The sequence below is a fragment of the Polyodon spathula genome, chromosome 33 (assembly GCF_017654505.1).
Source record: "Polyodon spathula isolate WHYD16114869_AA chromosome 33, ASM1765450v1, whole genome shotgun sequence".
Lineage (NCBI taxonomy): Eukaryota > Metazoa > Chordata > Actinopteri > Acipenseriformes > Polyodontidae > Polyodon > Polyodon spathula.
Window position 1 is genome coordinate 2,620,118 of NC_054566.1, and position 24,828 is coordinate 2,644,945.

General features: G+C 38.2%; 1 protein-coding gene across 7 annotated transcripts in view; it reads left to right on the plus strand.

Annotated features, from left to right (window-relative positions):
* Positions 1-24,828, plus strand: part of LOC121303562 (DENN domain-containing protein 1A-like) — a 293,214-nt gene that overhangs the window by 148,133 nt on the left and 120,253 nt on the right. For all 7 annotated transcript variants that reach the window (XM_041234341.1, XM_041234346.1, XM_041234344.1 and 4 more), the window contains 2 exons: positions 13,316-13,416; positions 19,831-19,876. In XM_041234341.1, the coding sequence (XP_041090275.1) occupies positions 13,316-13,416; positions 19,831-19,876 (147 nt within the window). The remainder of the gene's footprint in view (positions 1-13,315; positions 13,417-19,830; positions 19,877-24,828) is intronic.

Consider the following 24,828-nt stretch of genomic DNA (forward strand, 5'->3'; position numbering starts at 1 on the left):
TTCCTATTTTTGTGTCGTCTGCAAATTTAACAAGTTTGCTTACTATACCAGAATCTAAATCATTAATGTAGATTAGGAATAGCAGAGGACCTAATACTGATCCCTGTGGTACACCACTGGTTACCACACTCCATTCTGAGGTTTTTCCTCTAATCGGTACTTTCTACATGTTAACCACTCCCTAATCCATGTACATGTGTTTCCTTGAATCCCAACTGCGTTCAGTTTGAGAATTAATATTTTGTGCGGGACTTTGTCAAAAGCTTTCTGGAAATCTAAATAAACCATGTCATATGCTTTGCAATTATCCATTATCGATGTTGCATCCTCAAAAAAATCAAGCAAGTTAGTTAGACACGAGCTCCCTTTCCTAAAACCATGTTGACTGTCTCCCAGGACCCTGTTACCACATAGGTAATTTTCCATTTTGGATCTTATTAAAGTTTCCATAAGTTTTCATATAATAGAAGTCAGGCTTACTGGTCTGTAGTTACCTGGTTCAGTTTTGTTTCCCTTTTTGTGGATCGGTATTAAGTTTGCAATATTCCAGTCTGTCGGTACCACCCCTGTGTCAAGAGACTGCTGCATGATCTTGGTTAGCGGTTTGTAAATAACTTCTTTCATTTCTTTGAGTACTATTGGGAGGATCTCATCCGGCCCAGGGGATTTGTTTATTTTAATTTGTTCATTGATGGGAGAACATCATATGTTGATCTGATGAGGAAACATATTCTGCTTTTTTCCATTGTCCATGGGTTTTGCCAGCCAATCTTGCGTTTTTTCACACTATCCCATCTCATCCATTCTCCCTCCTTGGCCTGGGAAACGGCCTTTACACACCTGATCTTCTCCTCCTGCTTTTGCACCTTGTTGACTACCAGCTTCCTCCGTTGAGCTGGGGTTGCGTTGTGCCATGTAGGAGGAGCTGAACTAAGACGAAGACCTCCTCTTCCATGCTGAACTTGCCCCATAATATCACTGATTTGAAGGGCAGCCTTTGCAGCTTCCACAGCTTTCTTTGCCACCACTTTCTTCCAGTTTTCAACACAGGTGTGCCTCCCTTACGCATTTATCAAGTGCATCTACGAATGCCATTTCCTGTCGGACCTTGGCGCACTTAAACGCCTCGATTAGATCAGAGACTAGTAGCTGCAGTATTCCTTTACCATAAAGTCCCACTCTGCTGAGGCAGCATGGAACTCCAAACCATTTCCTGACATATGAACTGATTAAAGCTTCCAGCTTCTCAACTGTTGTCAAAGAAACCTCGTACACAGCCAGTGGCCACAGCAGCCTTGGCAGTAGACCAAACTGAAAACACCAGAGTTTCAGTTCAGTCTCCTCAGTGCTGACACTAAGAATGCTCCAGGCAAACTGAAAGCCAGGTAACGGCATATTTAGAATTCGATGTTGAAGCAACAGAACCCCTCAGACAGACTGCAAACACCGTCAATTAGTAAAGGAATGCATAACAAATGTATTATAACGACATACTGCATGTAAAACTTTGTGGACCATTCTTCGTCCTTCGCTATACTGCAGATTCGGATATATCGCGGTCCTGGAGTTGGCTCCCCATTTTTACTCTCTAACTGCATATGCCTTAGCTGCAATATTCATAGGCACTTAGAAGATGACTGAGACATCGCTTGCCGCATTAAGGCAATGACTTTTGGTATTGTGGCTCCGCCCCCTTCATGGATGGCTGGCATCTGACTGACCCTGGAATGACCTGCCAAACCATCCATTCCTGGGCACGCTGTTCCTGTTACACAGCGCCCTCACAGGTCGGGAGGGAGATTGTTGACTAGAATTCATTCTCTCTCTGTGTCACAAGGACAAATTTGCTATTTTGACGCCTGGGAGGGTTAAGCTGAACCACGGGGTTGCCCTTCTCAAAGCTCTGACGGATGCTTCTGAAAGGTCTATAGCCAAGCCAGCCATCTGTGGAGCTTTGTGGTGATTTCTGCTGGGGAAGCTGGAGGCCGCCTTTGTCTCACAGAAGCACAACTGAATCCTGCCCAAGCGCCTGAGGGACTGGACGGCTGTCGAAATGTCATCTGAATGAGCTGCAGGGCTGAGTCATAGCTTACAGTGAGTGAAGCTACATGATGTTGCCATAAGGTACACATATTGCTGTTTCACACTTCCGTTAGGTGCAGTTTTGAAAGAGAGCAAACATATATTTTTATTTTAAAACATGAGGCTGGGTGGCCACAGGCTTAGTAAGCGCAAGTGAAAGACATGGCCTGTACAGTATACTGGGCTAGAGCCAGATCCACACTAAGTGAAAGAAGACAGGGCCTGTACAGTATGCTGGGCTGCAGCCAGGGCCACACTGCATGTGTGTCTGCATGACCAGCTGTATGAACAACACACAGCCTTTGTTTAAAATGTTATTTCAAACTGTGCACAGCAGAAGACAAGATCTAGTAGTTGGAAAGTCACCAAGAAAACGAGAGATGGACAAAACACCATACATTGTCTCACTAATGGCAAGATGCTAGCGTGTCCATGTTATTATTATTATTATTATTATTATTATTATTATTATTATTATTATTATTATTATTATTATTTGTAGTAAAGCAGGGATTTAATGTGCCAGACTCTTTTGTTTTAATAGCACTTCCTAAGTAGACAAAGACTTGGTTTAGTCACACGTAAGACCTTTGTTGTTAAATGTTTGGGTGGGGAGGGGGCTTTGATAATTGTATTCTGACTCAATTGTATCTCAGATATTGTTCAAATCAATTACACATGTGGCTGGAATTTGGTGTATTTAACTAGGTGAAAGATCTATGATTCAGTTTCATCCCACATGCAGTATTTCCTTATTGAAGTTATTAAAGTAGCAAAATATCTTCCCTGAGATTTAAAACCAAATATCTTTTTAGAAATGTTACGCATGTAGAAGTGCACTAGCTGCCTGATCTCTCCATTACCTAGACTGGATTAGGAATTTTACTCCTACAAACTGCCCACCTTTTTTTCTTTTTCTTTATCTCTGGGTTTGACAAAGTGTTCATGGGACGCACAGAGCAGTTTGATTCAGCCTCATACTGATAACCACAGATCCCTTTATAATGGGGGCTTTTGAAAGTTAGATATTTCAAATTAAACCGTGATGTAGACAGCCCATAAGCTACACAATAGTGTGTGTAACATGTTGTACATGTTTGTAAGAGCAGGTAAAATAATTGTAGTTGTTTTATTTTGTTTTGCTACTTTTACCGAAGATTTAAGTAGCATTGTCTTATCTCCTATGAGCTTTGAAATGATTGCTTGACCCTCTTTTATTGTGCTTTCCAGTGTTACGCTACAGTTGCTGCATCCTGGTTCGTTTGCTCTGTCACATGGTCCAGCTGCAGCGAGACCACTGCAGTGACGTTGATCACCAACAAGGTAGCAGGAAGCAGCAGCAACTTTTCATCTAGTGCTGTTTTTGAAATTGAAGTATAAAATACAAGCAAAGATTCAAAAGACTGTCTGCAGAAAATGGGAAAGAGTGATAATTTGGCTAGTGCAAATGAGATGTTACAAATCATAATGCCAATGTAAGCCAACCTAAATGGCAGATTTCAAATCCTTCCAGTACATCTGTTACTGACATGTACCAATGCCAATTCTAAAGATATGGATGCATACCCTGTGCCTTGGTATAAGAGTGTGTCGTCTTGTTTCTGATCAAAGTGCCATTGGAAGAAACCTATACCAAAAGGGCCAACTGTGCATACTAAAGGGAATATTTCTAGGTCTTAGTCTAACAAGACAAGATTATCAACTCAAATGACCTCTGACGTATAAAACTCATCATAGAGTAAAAAAAAAAAAAAAAAAAACACTGGAAGGTAATTTTGATGTTTTCTCAAGGAATTGTTGCTAAGGAGTTGAAAGCAACCAAAAAATCATTGTTTAAAGAAGCATGAATAAATATCAATTAAAAAAACATTCAAGTCAAGGAGTTGGAAGACATGCCTGAAATTACCTTACAGAATTTTTCATAAAGCTTCTTCAGATGCAGGACCCCAAGTGGCAAAATATGATTTTCCCTGGCAAGTAGTACATTTCCCCTACAGACATACAGAAATAGCAGCCACTGTTGAATGACAAATATACCGGTATTGTATTATTGTCCATATTTATGCTGCTTTGTAGGGAAAAAGAAAAAGCTTCAGCCCTAACAAATAAAATGTGACAGGGAGCCCTGAGCCTGTAAGGCAACAACCGCTTCAGTGTATTGTCAAAACTATGTATCTCTATTTCATGATGCTAAATAAATTACAATTCAATCATTAAACTCCTAGTGTAAACACTTTGCAAGTCCAGAGTTAAGGACACCCCAGAAAGCACTTGATTCCTAATAAACAGGGTCTGCCCTCCCTCCTGACTGGTGTAAAGTGGATCAGTGCAGATTATGAGCCTGTAATTACCCCCCAGCAGGGGTACACCAAGCCCTTTTCAGGCTGTAACAGCACTTCTCAATTAGAATAGCGTGGTAACTGACCAGAAAACTAGTGCATCTGTGATCTGCATGCTGCCTACTACTGTGCACTGACAATAGCTGTTTTTTTGTTTGTTGTTGTTTTGCATTTTTCATATGATGTTTAACAAAAAAATAATAAGTTAACAGTTATTCTTCTTTATGTCGCATTGTCTAATTTTAGCTGTTCTAATACTACAGACTTTACGTCATTTTTGTCATGTCCTTGACGGGTGAAGTGCTGTACTATTGGTTCATTCATTTCTTATTTCTAATTAATGAAAGGTAGTTCTGAATTATTTTATTATTACCTCTCCAACATATTTTATTTCATTACATTTTTCACAGGCTATTCCATAAACAACATTGCTGTTTTTACAGTAGGTATTCGTTTTTAGTGGATATGTGCTGTTCTTATGTTTGGAATATATTTTTTACTTTTGTCCATGTATTTACACACTTTACATGTACTATTGCAAGTATTTGTAAAACCTATTCTGTCAGTTATTATTTTATGTTTACTGTGAACTAAAATATCACCTAAATTAGCTTCTCTTTTGAATGCCACAACTGGGGCCTTAAGAAATACTTTTTTCAATTTTTCTGAATTTTGTAGAGTCTGCAAGTGTTTCCAAACTGCCTTAGAAATATTAGGCACAATTTCAGAGTAAAACTTTTTTGACCTTTTTATCTCTATTAATAATCTAATAGATCATCTCTTTTTAGTTTATCCACTTTTCTTTTCGTCTCTATAATTCTTTGTATCCTCTCTTTTTTAAATTTGTTTTTAATGCATGTATTTGTTTTACATAGTCACTTTCTTTTTAGAGCATACTTTTCGCATTCTTATTCCTAGACCCTTTGGGTTATAGATTATTAGATTTTGGCGAAATACTGTACAAGGTAAGAAAATGTGTGTGTGTGTATACACGCACCCCTTGCTACAGTGCGAATTCGGATATATCAGGGTCCTGGAGTTGGCTCCCCATTTTTGCAGTCTAACTGCGCATGCCTTAGCTGCAATATATATAGGCAAATTCACTTACAATTACTGCTTGTTTTATTTCGTACTGCACATCAAAAACTAAAAAAATATGAAACAATTAAAACCAAAGCATGAATATCGTACTCTTATCAGATACACACGTGTTGCACAATAACACAAAGCAAATTAAATATCTACCTGCTGAAGCGGTTTTTATTTTAGCCAATGAGGTGTTCACTTGTGGCACCAATACACTAGCAACAGTCACAGGGCAGTGACATCAGCTCCCTAGCAACAAGCCTCCTATGTTGGCGATGGATTCTTTCAATGCAGAGGGTTTGTGAATTTGAGAAAGGAGAGGAAGACTCATGAATTTAAACAGAGACTTAAGCTGAAGAGATGCAATTACCCTCCGCAGTACAAATTAAAACGGTGCGCTGCTTTGTATACTGTGGAATGTCTAGCCTGTTGTAATGTTTGCCATTGGCCAAAAGATTACGTTGAAAATGATATGGCTTCTAATTCTGCTAAATGGATATATTTTTAATAAACGTACAGATTATGGAAGTTACAGTAAGCACATCTTCTTTTGCTTGTCCAATGAGCCGGCATAAAACAATCCTTTTTCTTGTGCTGAAGGTCTTTCTTTGATTTGCAGGTACTTTAAATGCAGTAGTCTGAAGGAGAAGTGGCTGCTGCTTCCTGGTACCTAACCACTTCATGAGTTGTAGTTCAAAACCACTCAGATTATATTTAAATAAAGTGTGCCTTAAAAAGCAAGACAAATGGAACATGCATTAATACAGTGCTTCAGTCCTAACTTTAGAGGTGTGAGTCACAGAAAACCACATCACATGAATACAATAGTATAGAAAGAAAGCCACAACAGTGACTTTCTTTCAATTTTATATCCATCACAAATACTAGGGGACATTTTAATAATATTAATGGTTATAGAGTATTAAATTGTGGCGAAATACTGTACTGTAAGGTAAGAACATGGATTTTGGTTAGCGCTCTTTTAACCCTTTGCAGTCCATTTATTCAGTGCTTGTCAAGCGCATCATTTACTTATTTTCATAATTGCTGTTTAAAATATTTTTTTTCAGAGTAAAACAGGTTTAAAAGGCATTGAATCGCAAAAGGACACTCAGTACCTGTATCTCCAGCCTTATAGTCATGCATACTGATAAATCCTCTCCTGATCACTCGTTTTTTCACCAAACTCCTCAATAATGTGATCCAAGTCTATTACATCAATTACTATTACATCAAATAAAAGGTCTGTAAATGTCTGTGATATTCTTTGATATTCTAGTGCATGATACGCCCCTTTTTTTTTTTTCAGTTTCGTTCGGTTTCTCACTCGGCCATTGAAAGGTTTTCTCAGCTTTTTCCAGAGAAAAAACTAGTTTTTGGTGATGTCGGACAGGGTCTGACATCAGACTGGAAAGGGAAAATTGTAATGTCGGACCTGGTCCGACATAGGACCGCAAAGTGGTAATGGCAGTTAACTATGGCTTGGCTTACATTCACTTGAAAATCGACTCTACAGTCATGACTGTGCGACGTTGTCATGCGAATACATCGTGAAACAGAAAAAGGACGTCCTTTCGGTAGCATGACTTTAAGGGCAGTGTCAATCGCCTTCTCACCCATGTAAACCAGAGCAGGAATCGCGCTTGTGGCTCACGTGGTTTCAGCAGTCATGATCCCATTTTTCTGACATATCATGTAATCTCCAGCAGAAAGGCCATACAAAACATAGACATCCCCCCAACACACACACACACTGTACATTTATGAACTACTTCAACACTACAACCGCCACAGTTATACTCATACCTACAACCGCTGACGGCATGACAGTACATTTTAAACACCATTAATATTAAAATGAAAGACAAACTATCGGATACAACTCAAAAGTTTTATTCAAGCACATCATATCAAACATCTGCACAGCCGAAACGCCATATTTAAATGAATATTTAAATATGGGTTTATTTTCTAACATACCACATATAGAGCACCACTTCAAAAAATGAAACAGTAAAATAAAATAAACATTTCAAAAGAACCTAGTGTGTAAACTGGTATATGCACATACAAAACTGTAAAAACAAAAGTAGTTTTTAATCTAAAATGCAAGTAACATATGATTAATCTTGTGTGTGTATGTGTCATTCACAGCACAGAATCCAGGTTGCGGTACTACAGCCTGCAGCTTTCTGATCGAAATGTTTCTGCTGAAGCACTGTGGCTAGCTTCAAGATTAAATCTCTCCTACATTGTACAAAACGAAGGAATTGATGGCTGCCAGTTCCAGTAGAGATAACAACAGGCTTGCAAATATAAAAAAAAATGCATATGTAGGTTATATTCAAAATAAAAACATGTATTGTAAAAGGCGGTTCTAGTGTTAATGAAATGTAACTTTTAAATGTTCCACAAATATAAATTTTAAGTAGTAAAATTATATTTTATATATGTGTGTGTGTTGGAAAGGTAACCAGACAAACAAATAGCTAATGCGCGGGGTAATTCAGAATGTGCGTGACAACACGTGGATTAATTTCTCTTGTTAATGTTTTTATCTTCATGGCAATGCATGAAGCTCTCCTCACTATATTCAGTCTTTCTTTTCCTACTTAGTAATCAGACACTGACATTTAAATACCCCCTCCCCTAAAAGATTATGAATTCAATAATCTGCACTGGTACGGACGATTTTTTTTTTCCTAAATCGGAACTGCGTAGCAACGCATTTCCTGAAAAGTATGGCAAACACGTGAAGAAAACGTTCATGACTTGTGCATGTAAACAGCGCCTATGTCAGTAGTGAAATGGATTGTAATATACAAACATTATTTCTAGAATATGTAGTTTTGGATAATTGTATATGAAATGATGCAGAAATGATTCGCTGTGAAGTGGATATGAAATCTGACAGTGACATCTACAAAAAATGTAAATTACATTATTTTGTTGGATTGTGAAATAAGCTTTGTTTATCTGATCGGTTTTCCCCTGGAAGGCACAACATGTTATCTGGAATTAAAAGAGATTGAGAACTATTTTGTGTGAATATTCATTGTGACTAAAGACTTTGGGCAGAATTTACACTGACTGATTTTCCACGCTTCCCTGTCGAGTGTGATTTTGATGGGATCATTTTCTTGAACTTGCATTCTAATTAGACATTATGCGTAATAATATCTCTTGTTGCAAGCTGGGTGCTTTCAAACAGGTTTCATTAGAGAATCATTTCCTGTGATTAATTATTAAAAAGTTTGTGGTTCTGCCGCGGTTCTGTTTGAACTCATTTCTGTTCAGTATCTCAATGTATGCATATTGAATTTCTGATCAGGCATCAATGGTCATTTTATTAATCTTTTATACTACCAGGGTACAAAAAAAAATACACTAGGCTGGGACATTTACTACCCTTTTATCCCGCCCTGCCACCTTATTTAATATATTTCCTGGTATCCCCAGAATAGCATATTGTATCCCCTTGAGAATGCAAAGCATTTTAATGATCAAGCCTTCTCACAAATGCAGTGAGCCCCAAAATATAACAGTGTTAAATAGAACAACTAGGCTTGGCACAGTTTCTCCCACTCAGGCCCTTTAATATCTGTGTACCCCTATTTAGATATTTGTGTATGCAAAACATTCTAATGAAAAATGTGTCACACAGGTGCAGTGGTACCCCAGATAAGCACACCATCTTCTTTTGTTTGTCCAATGAGCTGGCATAAAACAATCTATTTTCTTGTGCTGAAGGTCTTTCTTTGATTTGCAGGTACTTTAAATGTAGCAATCTGGAGGGGAAGTGGCTGCTGCTTCCTGGTACCTAACCACTTCATGAGTTGCAGTTCAAAATCACTCAGATTATATTTAAATATGTGGGTCTTAAGTGTTTCTATAGAGAAAAGCAAGACAAGTGGAACATGCATTAATACAGTGCTTCAGCCCTAACTTTAGAGGTGTGAGTCACAGAAAACCACATCACATGAATACAGTAGTATAGAAAGAAAGCCACAACAGTGACTTTCTTTCACTTTTATATCCATCACAAATACTAGGGGACATTTTAATAATATTAACGGTTATAGAGTATTAAATTTAAAAAAAGTCACATCAGTTTACTACCAATGCAGAATGAGATGGAAAAAGATAGAGACCGCTATTGCTTATACCTATTTAAAAGAAACAGGCATTGTTGAGAATATCAGTGAGTAATAAACTCACGTTACCTAATGTTACTGTACTTCCCTGTCAAGAGAGACTGAACAAGCTGAGAACTTTTTCAGCTACCACAGAAACATGTACTGTGTACTATATATCTTTCTAGGAAGCTTTTTCAATGCACTTCAGCTACTAGTGGTGCTGTTTTTCGAAGCTTTAGTCTCGAATGTGTGAATTACATTCTTAAAGGTACAAAATGAGTAACAAACCAACTTAAATTGCCTGAAATTAAATATATGTTGTGCTTATTTATTGTTTTTTTCCTTTTCAGTAATTGAGTAATTCACTTTTTTGGAGTAAAAGGCTTTGAGAATCAGCCCCATCTTACAAATATCTTACAAAGAGTTTCATGGAAATTCCTTGTGCACAAAGCTTTTCACTTCGACCTACAGTGACTGCCCTATTGGGTTTATGTGACTTTTTGGTTTCCAGATGATAAAGGCCTAATGCGTTGAGGTATTGGCTTTATATTCTGTCAAGTTCGGTAAGTATAAAACAAAAAAAATGAACCCTTTTGTGTCAGTAATTTAAAAAGCTGCCGCAGTGTCAATGTATAATAACTCACACAAGGCATAGCACATTATACACCTGTAGCAGCCATTTCTGAAACCACTTAAGAAATATTGGTTTCATGGGGTCTTTTCAAAAGCAGCTCATTCATTTGTAAGCCTGGTTAAAAAAAAAAAAAAAAAAAAATATATATATATATATATATATATATATATATATATATATATATATATATATATGATTATGAAACAGCAGTAGAAAATTAAGTATTCAAAGTAATGTAGTTGTTATAAAGTGCCTTGAAAATGCCTTTAAAATAATGAAGACAACCAAAGGGTGCATTCAATATACCCTAGAAAGAAAAGTGCTTTTAATAGTATCTTCCTTAATGACGGGGCCTGTTGCCCAGTCATGTTACATTTTGAAAGTGTTACCCGATTTGCTTGTGGCACACAATTTGATTTGACAGTATTCATTTTAAAGACAAATGCTTGACCTGCTGCCATCACGTTTGAGTTGAGTGATGCAGGAAAAGATGACAGGTCCAGGCATCAACCACTTAGGGTTATGTGGAGGACAATGATTGTCATTTGGTCTTATTTTGACATTAAGTATGATTAAATCAAACATTGACACTTCAGGAAGGAATCTGAAGCCTTGCGTATGTTCAAATTCTTTAAAGAGTATAATGTAAGGGTTAAGGGATATGTTCTACCATGTATGGTACCTTTTGTTTGTGTTATGTGTAATTCTCTAATGCTGTACATGCTTAGATCATTATTTACCAGGCTTAATGACTATTTTTTGTTAACCATGATCCCTAAACGATGAATTTCTGAAGTGAGTTGATTTTAGAAATAACCACAAGGGATGTGCAGTTGTAATTTCTTCCCACGGTTGAACTGGACCCACTGGGAGTTAGTAGATGGATAATCTCTTTACAAAACCACAGTTACAGAGGAGAATGTAGCTGCACACCTCGCTTTAGAAATTCTCATTTTTGGAGTCTTCTCAGAAGCGCACCCAGTGATTTGAAAACGAAAACATTTGCTGCCATAGTTTGTAATGATGTTGCAGAAACAACAACAGAGATTGATAACCAGCAGTGTTGTGTGATGCACTGCCATTACAGATTCTGTCCCTGTCTGCGAGATGAGATGAGGTCAAATACTCATAACCACAAATGCAGTAATTGTATAATGGTTAAGGCGCTCATGTGTGATGTGTGACTTTGCAGGTTCATGCCCAGCCTCTGTCCTGTTACTTAACAACACAAACCATAGGGTATAACACAGGCAGAACATTAAATAAGAACTCGATCTGGTATAAGCACTTGAGATATTGCTATCAAGATATTATGCAAATAAAACAAAACATTTAACTGTTGCACACTTTATTTTTCTGGGCGTAACCATGGTCGCCTGCACTCATGGTCTAGAGCTTTTTGGGGGTCCCAATCTGTAGTGGCAGTGCATCACTTGTGGTTAAATGTTATCTTGTTCACTATCATGAGAATGTTAGCATTTAGAACATTAGGAGTTACAGAGCTTGTTTTTCAAGATGATGTGTCGGTAGCCTAATTTGGGGAGGCTAGGATTTGGTCAGAAACTGCACGATGATGCTTATTGTAGGGACTGTCAGTTTAGTTGTTGTACAGTATGCTGTGCTTGTAGTTGTATATTGGAAAGCACTTTCCTAGTGATGTGCAGGGTCCTTATTCGTGTCTGTGTGTCACGTTCTACATGGTGAACACAAGAATTGCCTTTATTCACTTCTACCATACACTCCTGCATTTTGCTTTAATCCCATAAACTCTTGTTTATGAGGACCCTCTGTATGTACATGCTATGAATCTAAAAAAACAACTGCATGAATTGTTTAGTAATATTGGGTTATATATATATATATATAAAAACCTAAAATCAGAATGTTTTAAACAGTATCCGAAGATGTCCTCAGAGGATAACACAGATGTTTCTTTTTATCAACTTGTCCTGTTCTAACAGACACCACTACCCCTTGTAAGGCAGCAACATCTGAAGAAACAAATGCACCAGCAGCTATACTTAGGGAGAATGCAGAAAATGTTCACCCAGGAATAACAATTTAGTGTAAAATTCAAAGTCTGTGGGACACTGCAGCTTTAAGCTAATATAAAAACCTGGAGTGAATAGTAGTGCTATGTAATTGGAGTCTTTTTTTCCGTGGTTACACCCAGGTCAATACAAAAGAGCACAGGTCTAGGCTAACTATATCTATTTAAGACACTATTAAATTGACTGTATAATTTTTCTTTAAATGGACTTCAGATGTACTAAATATTTTTAAATAAACAGCTGTTGTACCAGCATTACAGTCTTCTAAATCAATCTGTCTGGTTGAAAATGAGTCAGTTCTTGCATGTTTAAAATCAATGGCTAGCCAAAGTTGGATTTTCTATCATTGTAAATGTGAAAGAGAAGCTGTGACAAGTCCCTCTTCTACGGGTAGCACTTTGTGCATTCTTACACACTTTAACAATAGTAGGCCTGCAAAATCAGTACATGGTCTAATTTCACATAGATATGCATAGATAGTATAAACATGTTTTGAAAGTATTGTTGGTCTCTTCTCGCCTCAGATTTTGATAAGAAGTCTTCTTTTTCATCATTTTGTTCTGGTCTGGGGCATTCCTCGTAGGGCAATGAAGGAACACCCCGTTTCACAGTGGAACATCTGATCGTGTGATATGGCCTCTGGATTGTGCTGTGGGTTGTAAAGCAGCACAGACAGGCACATCTTCGAGGAAGTCTGCTTGAATCACAAGGAGGCTCCAGGAAATGTACAAGAAGTGGAGGAATAATCAGTAATGGGTGAAATGACATCCCCATGTTTAACCACATTAAAGGAACATACTGTAGTATTCCCTGGCTACATGTATATGTTTAGGAAATGTGATGGGTTGCTGCGGGATATAGGGTTCTGTTTGTCAGTCTTTATTTATTTATTTGTGCATTTATTTTTTTGAGCAGGCATTCTTCTAGTAATGAAGCCCGTAGTTCATACTGTATTAACATTCATACTTGTGTTTCTTCTGTTTGCAGTTAACTGCCTGTGTCCATGGGTCGGCAGCAATGTTATACCCCATGTACTGGCAACATGTTTACATTCCTGTTCTCCCACAACATCTAATTGACTACTGCTGGTAAGGGCTTTATTTATTTACACTGCATTTACACTGGAGGGAACAGTAATACAGTATAATACTGTCTGAAATGCCACCTGTACTCCCTTTGGAATCAGTATTGTACTAGTGTCACTGTATCCTATAATACCTTGTGAGTGAGACATTATCTAAAAAGTTTTTAATATTATTATTACTGGTACTACTACTGAAACTGTCATGCAGAACGTTTTTACAGGAGTAATTAGATACCAATTTGTAGTTCAACTTTTAAGAATGCTGTTGTTTTTGAAAAACTGAATCTAAATATTGTTTTTCTGAAAACAGCAATGTTTTTAAATGATTTAGAATAGAAAATCCAATACTGTTCTTCTAATTCAACTGTTGACATGCTGCACATGCACAGGATATCTCCTCGCAAGGTTTGGTGGTCATCTGCTCTTTCAGACAACTGCCAACCAATACCTTTGGGAATGTATATGAAACTCGTTGCAAGGGAGTATGTGTGGACAGCATACGAGGGACGTCTCGCTACTGCTAAATAGTGTTGGTGGCGTGAGCGTGCATCCTCAAAGACCCTTGTGCTTAATAAAGGCATAGAGGGATCTACCACATTAAGTCGGTAAAATTTGGTGAATGTATGCAACGTAGCCCAGCTAGCCACAGTGCAAAGTCAATGAAGCTCCTCTAAAGAGGGCCCATGGCATAGCCACACCTGTAGTAGAGTGTGCGGCCACCCTTCCAGGTGGGGGTAGGCCAGCATTAGTATACACAGTCGAGACTGTGTCCACAATCCAATGGGACCTTTTCCCATGACAGATGAAGAGCTGGTCAGACTGATGCAGCGCTCTCATCCTATCCCTATAACCTCTCAATGCCTTAACAGGGTAAAGGGAATTCAATCTCTGGTCTGTCTCCTCCGCAAAAGGAGGGAGATGGAAAGCCTCTAGTTCTATTTGATTGATTCAAGTGAAAAGTCGTAATCACCTTAGGGAGGAAAGCAGGTTTGGTGCGCAATGATACCCTGTTTTCATTGTCCCAAACAGGCATACAGGAACTGTGCACTAACAGAGACTGTAGCTCACTGACCCACTTAACGGAGGTGATGTCTAACAAAAAGGCTGTCTTCATAGAGAGGTATTTCAACTCTATGGATTGTATAGGCTCAAACAGGGCCTTAGTGAGAGCCTCCAGTACCACGTCTAGGCGCCATTCGGGGAGGACGTCCTTCGTAGGAGGACGTAACTGCCGAGCACTCTTCAGAAAACAGGTCGCTAGTATGTGAGCGCCCGGGGACACTGACTCAGTGGAGATGTGGCATGCAGATATGGCTGCTAGGTACCCTTTCAATGTAGAAGGGGATCTACCTGCCTCTAACAGATCTTGCAGAAACTGCAAAATAGTTGCTATAGTGCAATAAATGGGTCATGCACCAATTTTGAAAATACTTCACCTTATAGGCATACAGTGCTCTTGTGGAAGGAGCCCTAGCATTCTGCAGTGTACTGATGCCTGCATCTGCGAGCCCTAAGGCGGACAGACGGTCCCGCTCAGGGGCCAGATCCACGGTTGGAGTGTGCCTGATTCTGGGTGCCAGAGGTGCCTTTCGCCTGACTGAGGAGATCCATGTGTAGCGGGATCACACAGGGATGGCCCTGCAGCAGTTTGCAGAGGTTTGAAAATCAGAATCTACTGGGCCATCTGGGGGCCACCAGGAGAACTGTAGCCTTGTCTCTCCTGACCTTCTCGTAGAAGGCAGGGAGCAGCGATATCCGCGGGAAAGCATACAAAGGCGTTTTGGGCCCCTCATGGGCTAAGGCGTCGACGCTCGGTGGACCTCTGCAGCCGAGAATTACCTGAGCACTTATATCAAAGCTCCTCCTTTAAGAGCCCCTTCATCAGTCAGACTTTGTCTCCGCCCCCATGAGAGAAATACTAAATATTTCTTGCTTCACACAGTCCCGTCCAGTCTCTGAAAGTCTGAAATGATCCTCGCAGGCAGGTGTGTGCTTTTAGTAACAATTAAGTAAAACAATTAAATTAATTTACCAAGAGTTCACACAATTTACGCTCACTTTACTGAATACATTCCAGTTTAGAGAGGTGAATTACTAAACCTGACCTGCCTTAGTGTCCCGAGATTCTGGAGCCTTTTGGCAACCCTATCTCAGATCAGGTGACACAGGTTTAAATGTCAATAGAAAATTGAGGGTTATGGCATAGATGCAGCTCACTTTTCTTTTAAAGGTAAAGTAAACGGTTCTGTATTTTGACGTTTCTGTTGTGGAGAGAGGAGGATAGTGGTAAATTGTGTAAGTTTCAAACTGAAATCATATTCAGGGATATATTTCCATTCGTTAATAATAATACTATTAACTAAAAGGCTCAAAACTAGATTTTGCGTGTCCCTTGTCAGTAGCTGCCAGTCTGTTATTCATTCAACAGTTTTTTTGATAGTTTTTCTAGCTTCGGTTCGGTATTTGGCCGAATCTTTTGAGATGGATTAGCGACAGCTCGCACAATTCTCGTTTTTTCAGGTTGTTCCTCTTCATTTGAAACTCAAAACGACTACAAAGAGATATCCAAAACACACCCTCTTCCTCTCTTCATTTACTGTCCGTAAACCCCTCGTTACTGTGTTTAACATTGTGCAGTGTGTGCTTGGCTGGGACCCACTGTGCACATCCAGTGATTGGTGTGTTTATCTAACAACTCTTCACAAAGACCACTTCTTGTTTGTTTATACATCTTAAAGGAAGATGACAGGAAGGGGCCTAATCATCAATGTGTCAATTACATATTTTTAAACTCTTCGTGAGGCCTTTAGTAAGAAGGAATATTTATAGCCTAAGCACCAAATTTTTCTCTCCATTTCTTTTGTTTTTGAATTGAACATCAGAATATGCCTTGAAGTAACATTGTTCCTCTGTTTAATTATTTCTTAACCTGCATAGTTTTTCTTCAGTGAGGAGGAATTATTGTGAATTGGCTTTGGAAAATATTATCCAGGGCTGGTAATTTGATTACAGAACTGTATTCTTTGTAACCTGCTTTACCTTTGACTAACAACCTCTGCTGAGGCTGAATGAAGGAGCCAGCGGGGATAAGCAGAGTTTTAAGTGAAGTGCCAGAAGCTCTAAACATTTAAATCTGAAGGAGCGTCGCTCCCCTGTGGATGATTTAAATGTTAAGTATGTCCCCGTCTCAGGGATACATGAAAATGCAATCTGAAAACTATTATCTCGAGTCGAAATGAGCCTTCAATTTACTCGCTGCACAGGAAGGGCAGACTCTATTCATTTTCGGAGCCAGCAGGTGCCCTTTCTTTGCATAATAAGCTTTGCATGTGTAATTAACACATGAAGGCAGTGGCTGCCAGCTTCTCTTCAGGTGCCTGCTGGCTTAAGGTTTCAAAACCACTGCGTGAAGATGGCAGGAGCTGTTCCTCCTTGGGGTTTGAAATTTTCAACGGCTTTCACACAAAATATGTGGTAAAAGAGGGTTAGAAGCTGCTGCTGAGGAGCACAGGTGCAGACCTACCTTTAGAAAAAGAAGCCCTGCAATTTCAATCCGAATGTATCTGTGTATTCAATAAATAATAAGTTAAATAAATCTGCTTCTCCAACCAGTAATTACCAAGAAGCCTCTAATTACAAATTAACTTACAGTACGCTACAGCTGACTAATTCAACCTGACGTGATCTTTAATTAAATTGGTAATCACACATTGTAATTGTCTGACTGAATTAATTTAACAGCAGTTTAGATGGCATAAATATATTGTCCTAAATAACTGGCAGCTCTTTGCATGTGTTTACATAAACTCGACAATATGTTTCTGGTCATTGTTTTGTAAGGAGCAGATTTTTATCTGCAGGCCCATTAGGTACCTTAGTTTTAATTAGGGTTATTCAAAGAGGGGAAAATGTATCTGCTAATTAAAATTCTGATTTTTCCCCAAACCTAAATCACTCGTACTACACTGTCTGACTCTAAACACAGTATTGTGTTAACATTTGTGTCTGATGAAAAAACTCAACATATCTTGTATTGCTAAAGAAATAATGTTTAACAAAGAAAGGAAATTCAAAGCTATTGATTCAGTACATCACTGAATTACAGTCTGAACTATTGATTTAATACGTTACTGAATTGCAATCTGGCTCTGGTCACAGCTTCATACAGCTAAAGTATTTTTAAGTTCCTTTCAAAATTTAGTAAAGAAAACTGCAACACATTTTTTACTTAAATACTGTTTGTGTAAATGAATCATCTTGGTAGACATAATCCAATCACAGAACTTTAGCAACAAGACATTGTAAGACAAGAGAAATAGCTTTTAGCTTGTGGTCTACTGTGCGCACATGTCTATGATATCTGTAAAAATGATGAATGTATGTTATTTCTATTAGTCTGAAATGAAAATGCTCAGGTTGCTAGTTCTGTTTTTGCCTTCTCTGCACGGAAATACAAATTCACGCACAATGTGTTTTGTTCTTGTAGGAAACTACTTTAGCTAAATTAGGTTATGTTTTATACTGTCAACATCTGAAAATTGACGTATAAAGTATATAATCATGTAACGTAATGCTGATTAGGCAAAGTCATTTTTGAAGTTCTCAGATAAGAAAACTATCACATTTAAATACAGGTTGAGGTTGTTTGCTTAAAAAAAATACTGTCCTATCTTATTTAACAAAGGATGATTCAGTATTACTTTTGCTATTCATTTCAGGTAACTCCTTGTTGCTGTGGCATGCATAGGAATATTTTTTTGTTCCTAATATCTCCACAAAAGCAGAGTGTATTTTGATATGTTAATTGAACAGCGCCAGTTTTCATTTTCAGCTTGAAATTCTAGTCTTGTTTCAGAAGATTGAAAAGGAGACATGGTACCGCTAATTAGGTTTTACAGATCCAAGTTCTTTATATATGCTAGGAGGTGACAGGTTGCTTTACTCCTCAACACATTAACAAATTGTCTGGATTTATAGAAACCAGCAGTCGCTCTGCTTCCTTTCATTACACCAGCCGGGCCTTCACGAGATGAGACGTTTTTGCACTCTTAAGACTTCCTGCAGTGGCCGAGTCTTGGCTCCTTTGACATTGAAGCTGTCGTGTTCCTGAAAGCGCTTAATTAGAAACATGCTCATTTCAGTGTGACCTGGAGGAGGAAGGGCCACTCTCTCTGATACAGGAGCATTCCTAAGGATGCAGGCAGCTCAGACAAAGACATGTTCTGCACTGTCTCATTTCTCTACCGTTATATCCATGTCCTCTCTCTTATTAGAGATTGAGCAGAACTGTAGCCTTTTAAGTGACCATTGGTCACTGAAAAAGCCCTTGTCTCCACATGGAGAAAAATTAGTTCAGTAGGTCATCAAAGTGGCCATGTTTAAGTTCAGCCATGTTCTCATCATACATGAGCTACACAGTATTGCTTTTCAATGCACACGCCACCATGCAACCCTTTCTCCATCGTATGTGGTTTAGGTCAAACACAAATGGAGGGAACACATCCCCAATATGTGGTCCACTTGATCAGGAATGACTCTGTAGTGAAATCAGATCTAAGAATGGCAGACAAATAAAGGGGATTACACTGATTTTCCTTAGCGACTTATTTATTTGCTGATTTCCCTCTGTTTGCCAGTTTTATTTCCTTACATTTCTTATCTTTGTCTATTCCTCTCAAAACATTGAAATATGGTTAAATTCTTCTATTGAATTATCAGTTTGAAACAAGTAACCGTTGTTTCATTATGGTTCAGGTTAGCTGCCTTAGGTTAGGTTCTGATTTTTGTGGTTTATTTTTGGGGTGTTTTTAGGTTACATTTTCAATTTTAAAGAACTGTTTTAATCAGAAATAGAGGGATATTGATTAAAATTGGGTCCATATTCTTAACAAATAAAACATCAGTTACATATCAGAACCCCTACTTACGATGCACTATGTATAAAAAAAACTACTTAACAGATTTTCTATTGGTGACAGTGCAGTATACTGCAGCACTCCTTACCTTTGTAGGCACCTGGCTTGCAAGAAGGTTTTTTATGTTGATTTTAGTCAGTAATGTTTAAAATATGCAACTTGCTCAAATGGAGGCAGTGTGTGCTGAGATACTTCTCATGCCCTACCTTATGGTTCCCAAGACAAGTTCTGGAGGTATACATGACCATCCCTCCGGGGACTTTGGGGGTGGTGTCTTTGTCAAAGTCTGTTTTTTCTGCTGTCTTGCCCATCCTGACTTGTAACAAGCTTTTACAATACAGAATTCAGAGACTGAGAGAGCGACTCCATACAGACTGAACTGAATCTGAACTGAAAACTCATCACTCCTGACATGCCGTCAGTGTCGCCCTGTTGCTGCTCCACATGCAGCTGCTCTGAACATCCCACCCATCTTGACGAGTATCTTGTTGTTTATTTTGCAGTGCCCCCATGCCCTACCTCATAGGAGTGCATTCAAGTTTGATGGAGGTAAGTTTCATTTATTGATGCTCAATCAACAGTGGTATTTTGCAAAATGATTTTGGACTTGCAAGAAATGTGTTGTGCACGGTAATAAAACGGCAGTACATTGCATTGTATGTAATATAAATGTTTATACAGCAAGCGTTTTATAGTGAGATCAAACATCAATGACTTTTTCCTGTTCAACGCTGCTGAGTGAATATTACTGTTATCGGGTGCCGTTTCAGATCTGTCTTGCATTCATTCATATTGTATGGTTTCAGATTAAAGCAAAGATATTTAGTGTGGCAGGGGCCTGCGTTTGAAAAACTGGAAGATAAAAACCAAAAGACAAAAAGACAAAATCCCCAAAAATGGTTTTGGGGTACCACTGCACTGTGATAGAAAAATAAACTTTTGATGAAAGCTAATCAGGGATACCAAGAAATTGCATAAGTAAGCAGTCTACATGGGATAAAAAGGGCAGTACATGTCCCACCTCAGCCCTTCTGTCTCCAGGCTGGTGACGCCATCATTTTCACCTGGGCAGTGTATATGCTTTGTTTTTTTGTAAGTAGCTCTTAGTCGGGGTTGAAGGCGCACTCATGCCTTGTAGCTGTCTGTGTCTCTCTTTGCCCCCTGTTTTATGTTCTGTCTTTTCGATTTCTGTCGTGCAAGATCTTAATCCATTTGCTGTGTTAAGAACATAAAAGAGCTTGAAATCCCCAAATGTTTGCTAATGCATTTGGAATTGACAAAAGGCTGCATCTGAAAGCGTGTTACTCATGAAGTTTTAAAGGGCCACTCGAGTGCCCATATGCACTTGAAGATCCATTTTTATGTTTGAAAGCATGCATTTTAGCTCTTAGCCAAGTTTATCTTCACTCTAAGGAACCCCACAATACGCTATTTGATCTGCCTTTTACAGATAAGTAAGTATAATTTGTAGTGCTATTTGTGAAGGATATAGCCTTTACTTGAATTACTTAAACAATTACACAAGTTTACTTTGTAGTGTGTTCTGTTGAGGCTTTAATGTTAAAAGGTATTAGTCTACCCATTTCAACTGATAGACAGATACGCTAAATCCAAAAAAATTTCATTAGCATTCTGGTGAAGTGGATAGAGTGCCTGCATTAGAATCACAGACATATATATATATATATATATATATATATATATATATATATATATATATATATATATATATATATATATATATATATATATATATAATATATGTTTTACTGAACATATTATTGTAATATTGCATTAATTAATTCAAATCCGACAGAATAACTGGCTGTAATACACTGTTCCAAATTACGGCACGTTGATAAGTGGATGTTGAGCTTGGTATAAGGAAAACAATTCCCCAAATTTAAGCTGTTTGATTTATGTTAAACATACATTCTTTACCTTCCTTTTTATCTGAACAGAATACTCATGGAGTGCTGTGCGTATTTCTCTCATGGTGATGGCTGTAAAGAACCCCTTTGAGGGCTCCTCTGGCTATACAACAGTACTTCGTGGACCTACTTTGCCCTGTTGTGGAGTTGAGAATTGCCTCAATCTAACTTAGAGTTATTTGTTTTACCTTTTAAATACAAAATATGTTTATTTAGTCTTTATACATTTGGTGCGAATAATCTTTGTGAAATTAAATACAATATACAAGAGTGAGCGTTTGTGTTGGAGGACATACATGTGCAGAACTCCGTGAAATAAAAAATACTTTTTTTACCGTGAAATAAAAAATCATTTTTCTAAATTAATGTAAGAGTGCAGACCTTATCTTTGTGCTACTTGCTTTTAAATTTGTTCTCCTTGAAATCTGTTCCTGTGTTCAGATAATCTTCTCTCTTGGGTACAAAGGCCAAAACATGATTAACGATCCACAAACCCGCTAGAAATTCAAGGACCGTCCCGGACGCGCCTCTCGTCTATTTTCCCGTCATCACCCAGTTTGTCATTGTGGAGGAGGTCTCAATCTGGTAATCCATAAAACAACTTCAAAGCAGGCGCAAGGTTCATAAAACTCCGTCTGTGGAGTACTCTCTTCATAAAATAATGGATTGCATTTAACATCCTAATCAGATTCATATTGCATACTGAGTTGTGTGTACCAAAGGCGAAAGGAGACAAGTTAATGTGATACATGTCCACTCTGGGGCTGTTAAACCCCTGACCTCTGGACTTCCTTTGCTGCTTGTGTCACTTGGAAAGGTGTTGCTGATTTAGGCAGTGATTTTTTTTTTTGATGCAGAATTAAGAACTATTAAAGAAACTAAAATTCAACTTGAAAAAGACTTCTAGTCAAAGCATTTGTCATTGAATTTCAGTATCTCAGTATTTCCTTGTGCCGCACTGTATGTTTAACAGCGATGGGTGATTTTTAGTGAAGTCGACAATTCCTGCTCTGCATTATAGTGGCTTGCATTTACAGTCAGTGCTTAAGGTACAAGATTCACACTGCTTGGTATCCCTCTAGCTCGTTGCATGGTATATTATAATACAATGTACTGGAGCATGCTGCAGCTGTATATAGAGGGTATTACAGTTTCCTGTAACAATATACCATCTACTGTAATTTGGGTTTTGTTTCATAAGACGTCTTGTTTTGGAGTCTGTCCAAAAGGATCAACGTCATTTACATTTCTGTCAGAATACTCTTGTTTCTTTTAATTGTAATAATTAGCTTGTGACAGGGCAGAGGCCCTGCACAAGCAAAGTGCGTGTTCAGTGGCTGTATATGCACAGCCACAGGTGAATTTAATAGTAGAATTGTTTTATTGGTTAATTAGAAAAGTGTGGTATGTGGGCTGGTGGCAACTGAATTTGGTTTGAGGTTTCAGGTCTGGGATTGCTATTTCTGCCGCTGACCAGTCTGGACCGCACACCACTACACCACATATCTGTTCCGAAATGTTTATTCAGTGTAAATGTATCAGTGTCGTAGTGAAAAAACTAAATCCTTGTGAAAAGCTACACAATTTATCTACAGGAAATGTATTGCTGCATTTCTTATAACTGTTGGTTAAATATATAATGATACTACAACATTGTACATGTCTTCATAGTTTAAATGTTTAAACTAACATACCTACCTCGTACTGTAAACAAGATCTAGTATGTCAGTAAATACCCCTGTCCCTCAGCAATGCTTTGAGTGAAGCAGCATTTCTCTTTACACCAGTGGCACGCCATTTCCTCAAGCCACTTGCTTTTTATTATTTCGTTTAGCATTTGAAAGCGTTTCACTTGGTGTGATGATGTCATCAGCATGTGATACCTCCCTGTACCATATAAAAGATTTCTATTGCATTTTTTTAATTTGTCTGTTCCTTTTAGAATGTGCCTTCAGGTGGTGTCTTCAATGTAGCAATTCCATTGGGAATTGATCATACTCCATTTTATGATATACGGTTAGCTGTTTCCACAGCTAATACTAATACATATCCATCTTTATGGAAATTGACTCCAAGCTGTAACCATAAATTCACAAGCATCAAAGTAAGATTGTGCTGTGAAGTCTACTGCTTACTTTTGCTGACTTGCTGGCAGTGTTCAAGAATACATCTTCCTTTTTTTCCATGTTAATTTGTAAAGTGTCCAGCCAGTAAACAAAGGGCCCCGATTCACAAAATCTTTTTGTTGGCGTTAGTCCATTTCTGTCTCAATATCAGTGCTTGCCCTTCAGCAAAAAGGTCTGACCTACCAAGCTGTACAGACAGTAATGTGTGCTTGAAGTAGTTTTCTTAACGCTTTGTGGGCTCCTTTGGGGTTTTCCTGTGTTAATTGTATAGTCCATACAATCCACGGAGGAGTAGGACACATGTTAGCACCTTCTCAATGGAGTGCTAGTAAAACCAGGAGCAGTCAGCTTTTAAAAAATGACGTTTACCCCCATTCATATACACGGGAGCAGTAGGAACAAGAACTAGGCCTGGAAATTCCAGCTGCCCCTTATCAAACCCTGAATAAATATAGACCGGTTACCAGATGACATGTTTGTTAAAAGGTTTCGCCTCGCATGGCAGGGAATGTCAGAATACTGGGGAGCTTAGACTCAAATTGTAGCTTAGACTCAAATTGTAGCTTAGACTCAAATTGTACTCTGCTACCAGGCCGTCACATGCAGTATCAGCTGAGAGTGAGCTAGTTCAGTCTCAGCTGATACTGCATGCGATAATCTGGTAGCAGCGTTCAGTAGCGTTACAGTGATCCCTTTTCTGTTATTTTGATGCATTTTTTTTAGCAATGTATGTAATTTCCTGTTACAATTATTATAATTATTTATATGAGTCATACGCCAAACTACTACAGAATCGTATGTAAGACTGTCCTATTCTGCAGAAGGTTTATAAGCCACAAGAACGACACGATTAAGGGTCTGGATATCACGTCTGTCACATAAATGATTCTGTTTATGTCGCAAAGAGAGATTAATTTGGTGATGTTTATGACCAAACAATTTACGGATTTATTTCTTAGTGTGTTAAGTAGCCTACAGGTGTAAAATGGCACATTTTATTACGTTAATAAGCTATACTGAGTTGCCTCTGCAGACACCAGAACAAAAATAGTTTCAACTTTGTAGAATGGGAAGGGCTGCATGCAGCTGGACTCTTGTCATGCAATATAGGGATACATGTTATAATCATATTCCATTCCCATGCACCACATACTCACCCGCCCAATCTGTAAAGATGAATGTAAGTTATACACAAAAACAAGCAGAAGTGTGCTCAGTGTTCTTTAGTTTGTTTTTTTTATTTAAGTCAGTGCATCATCTTATTTATTTATTATTAAAATCTTATTTGCATTTATTTTTATTTGCCCAATATAATTCATTTTCTGCATTATTGATTTCCAAAAGAGTTTTCTCCTTCATTGACTGTCTTTTGTTCCTTGACTCCATCATATAATGTTATAATTATTAATAATCTCTTCTACTAAAGGCAGTTCAGCAGCACCTA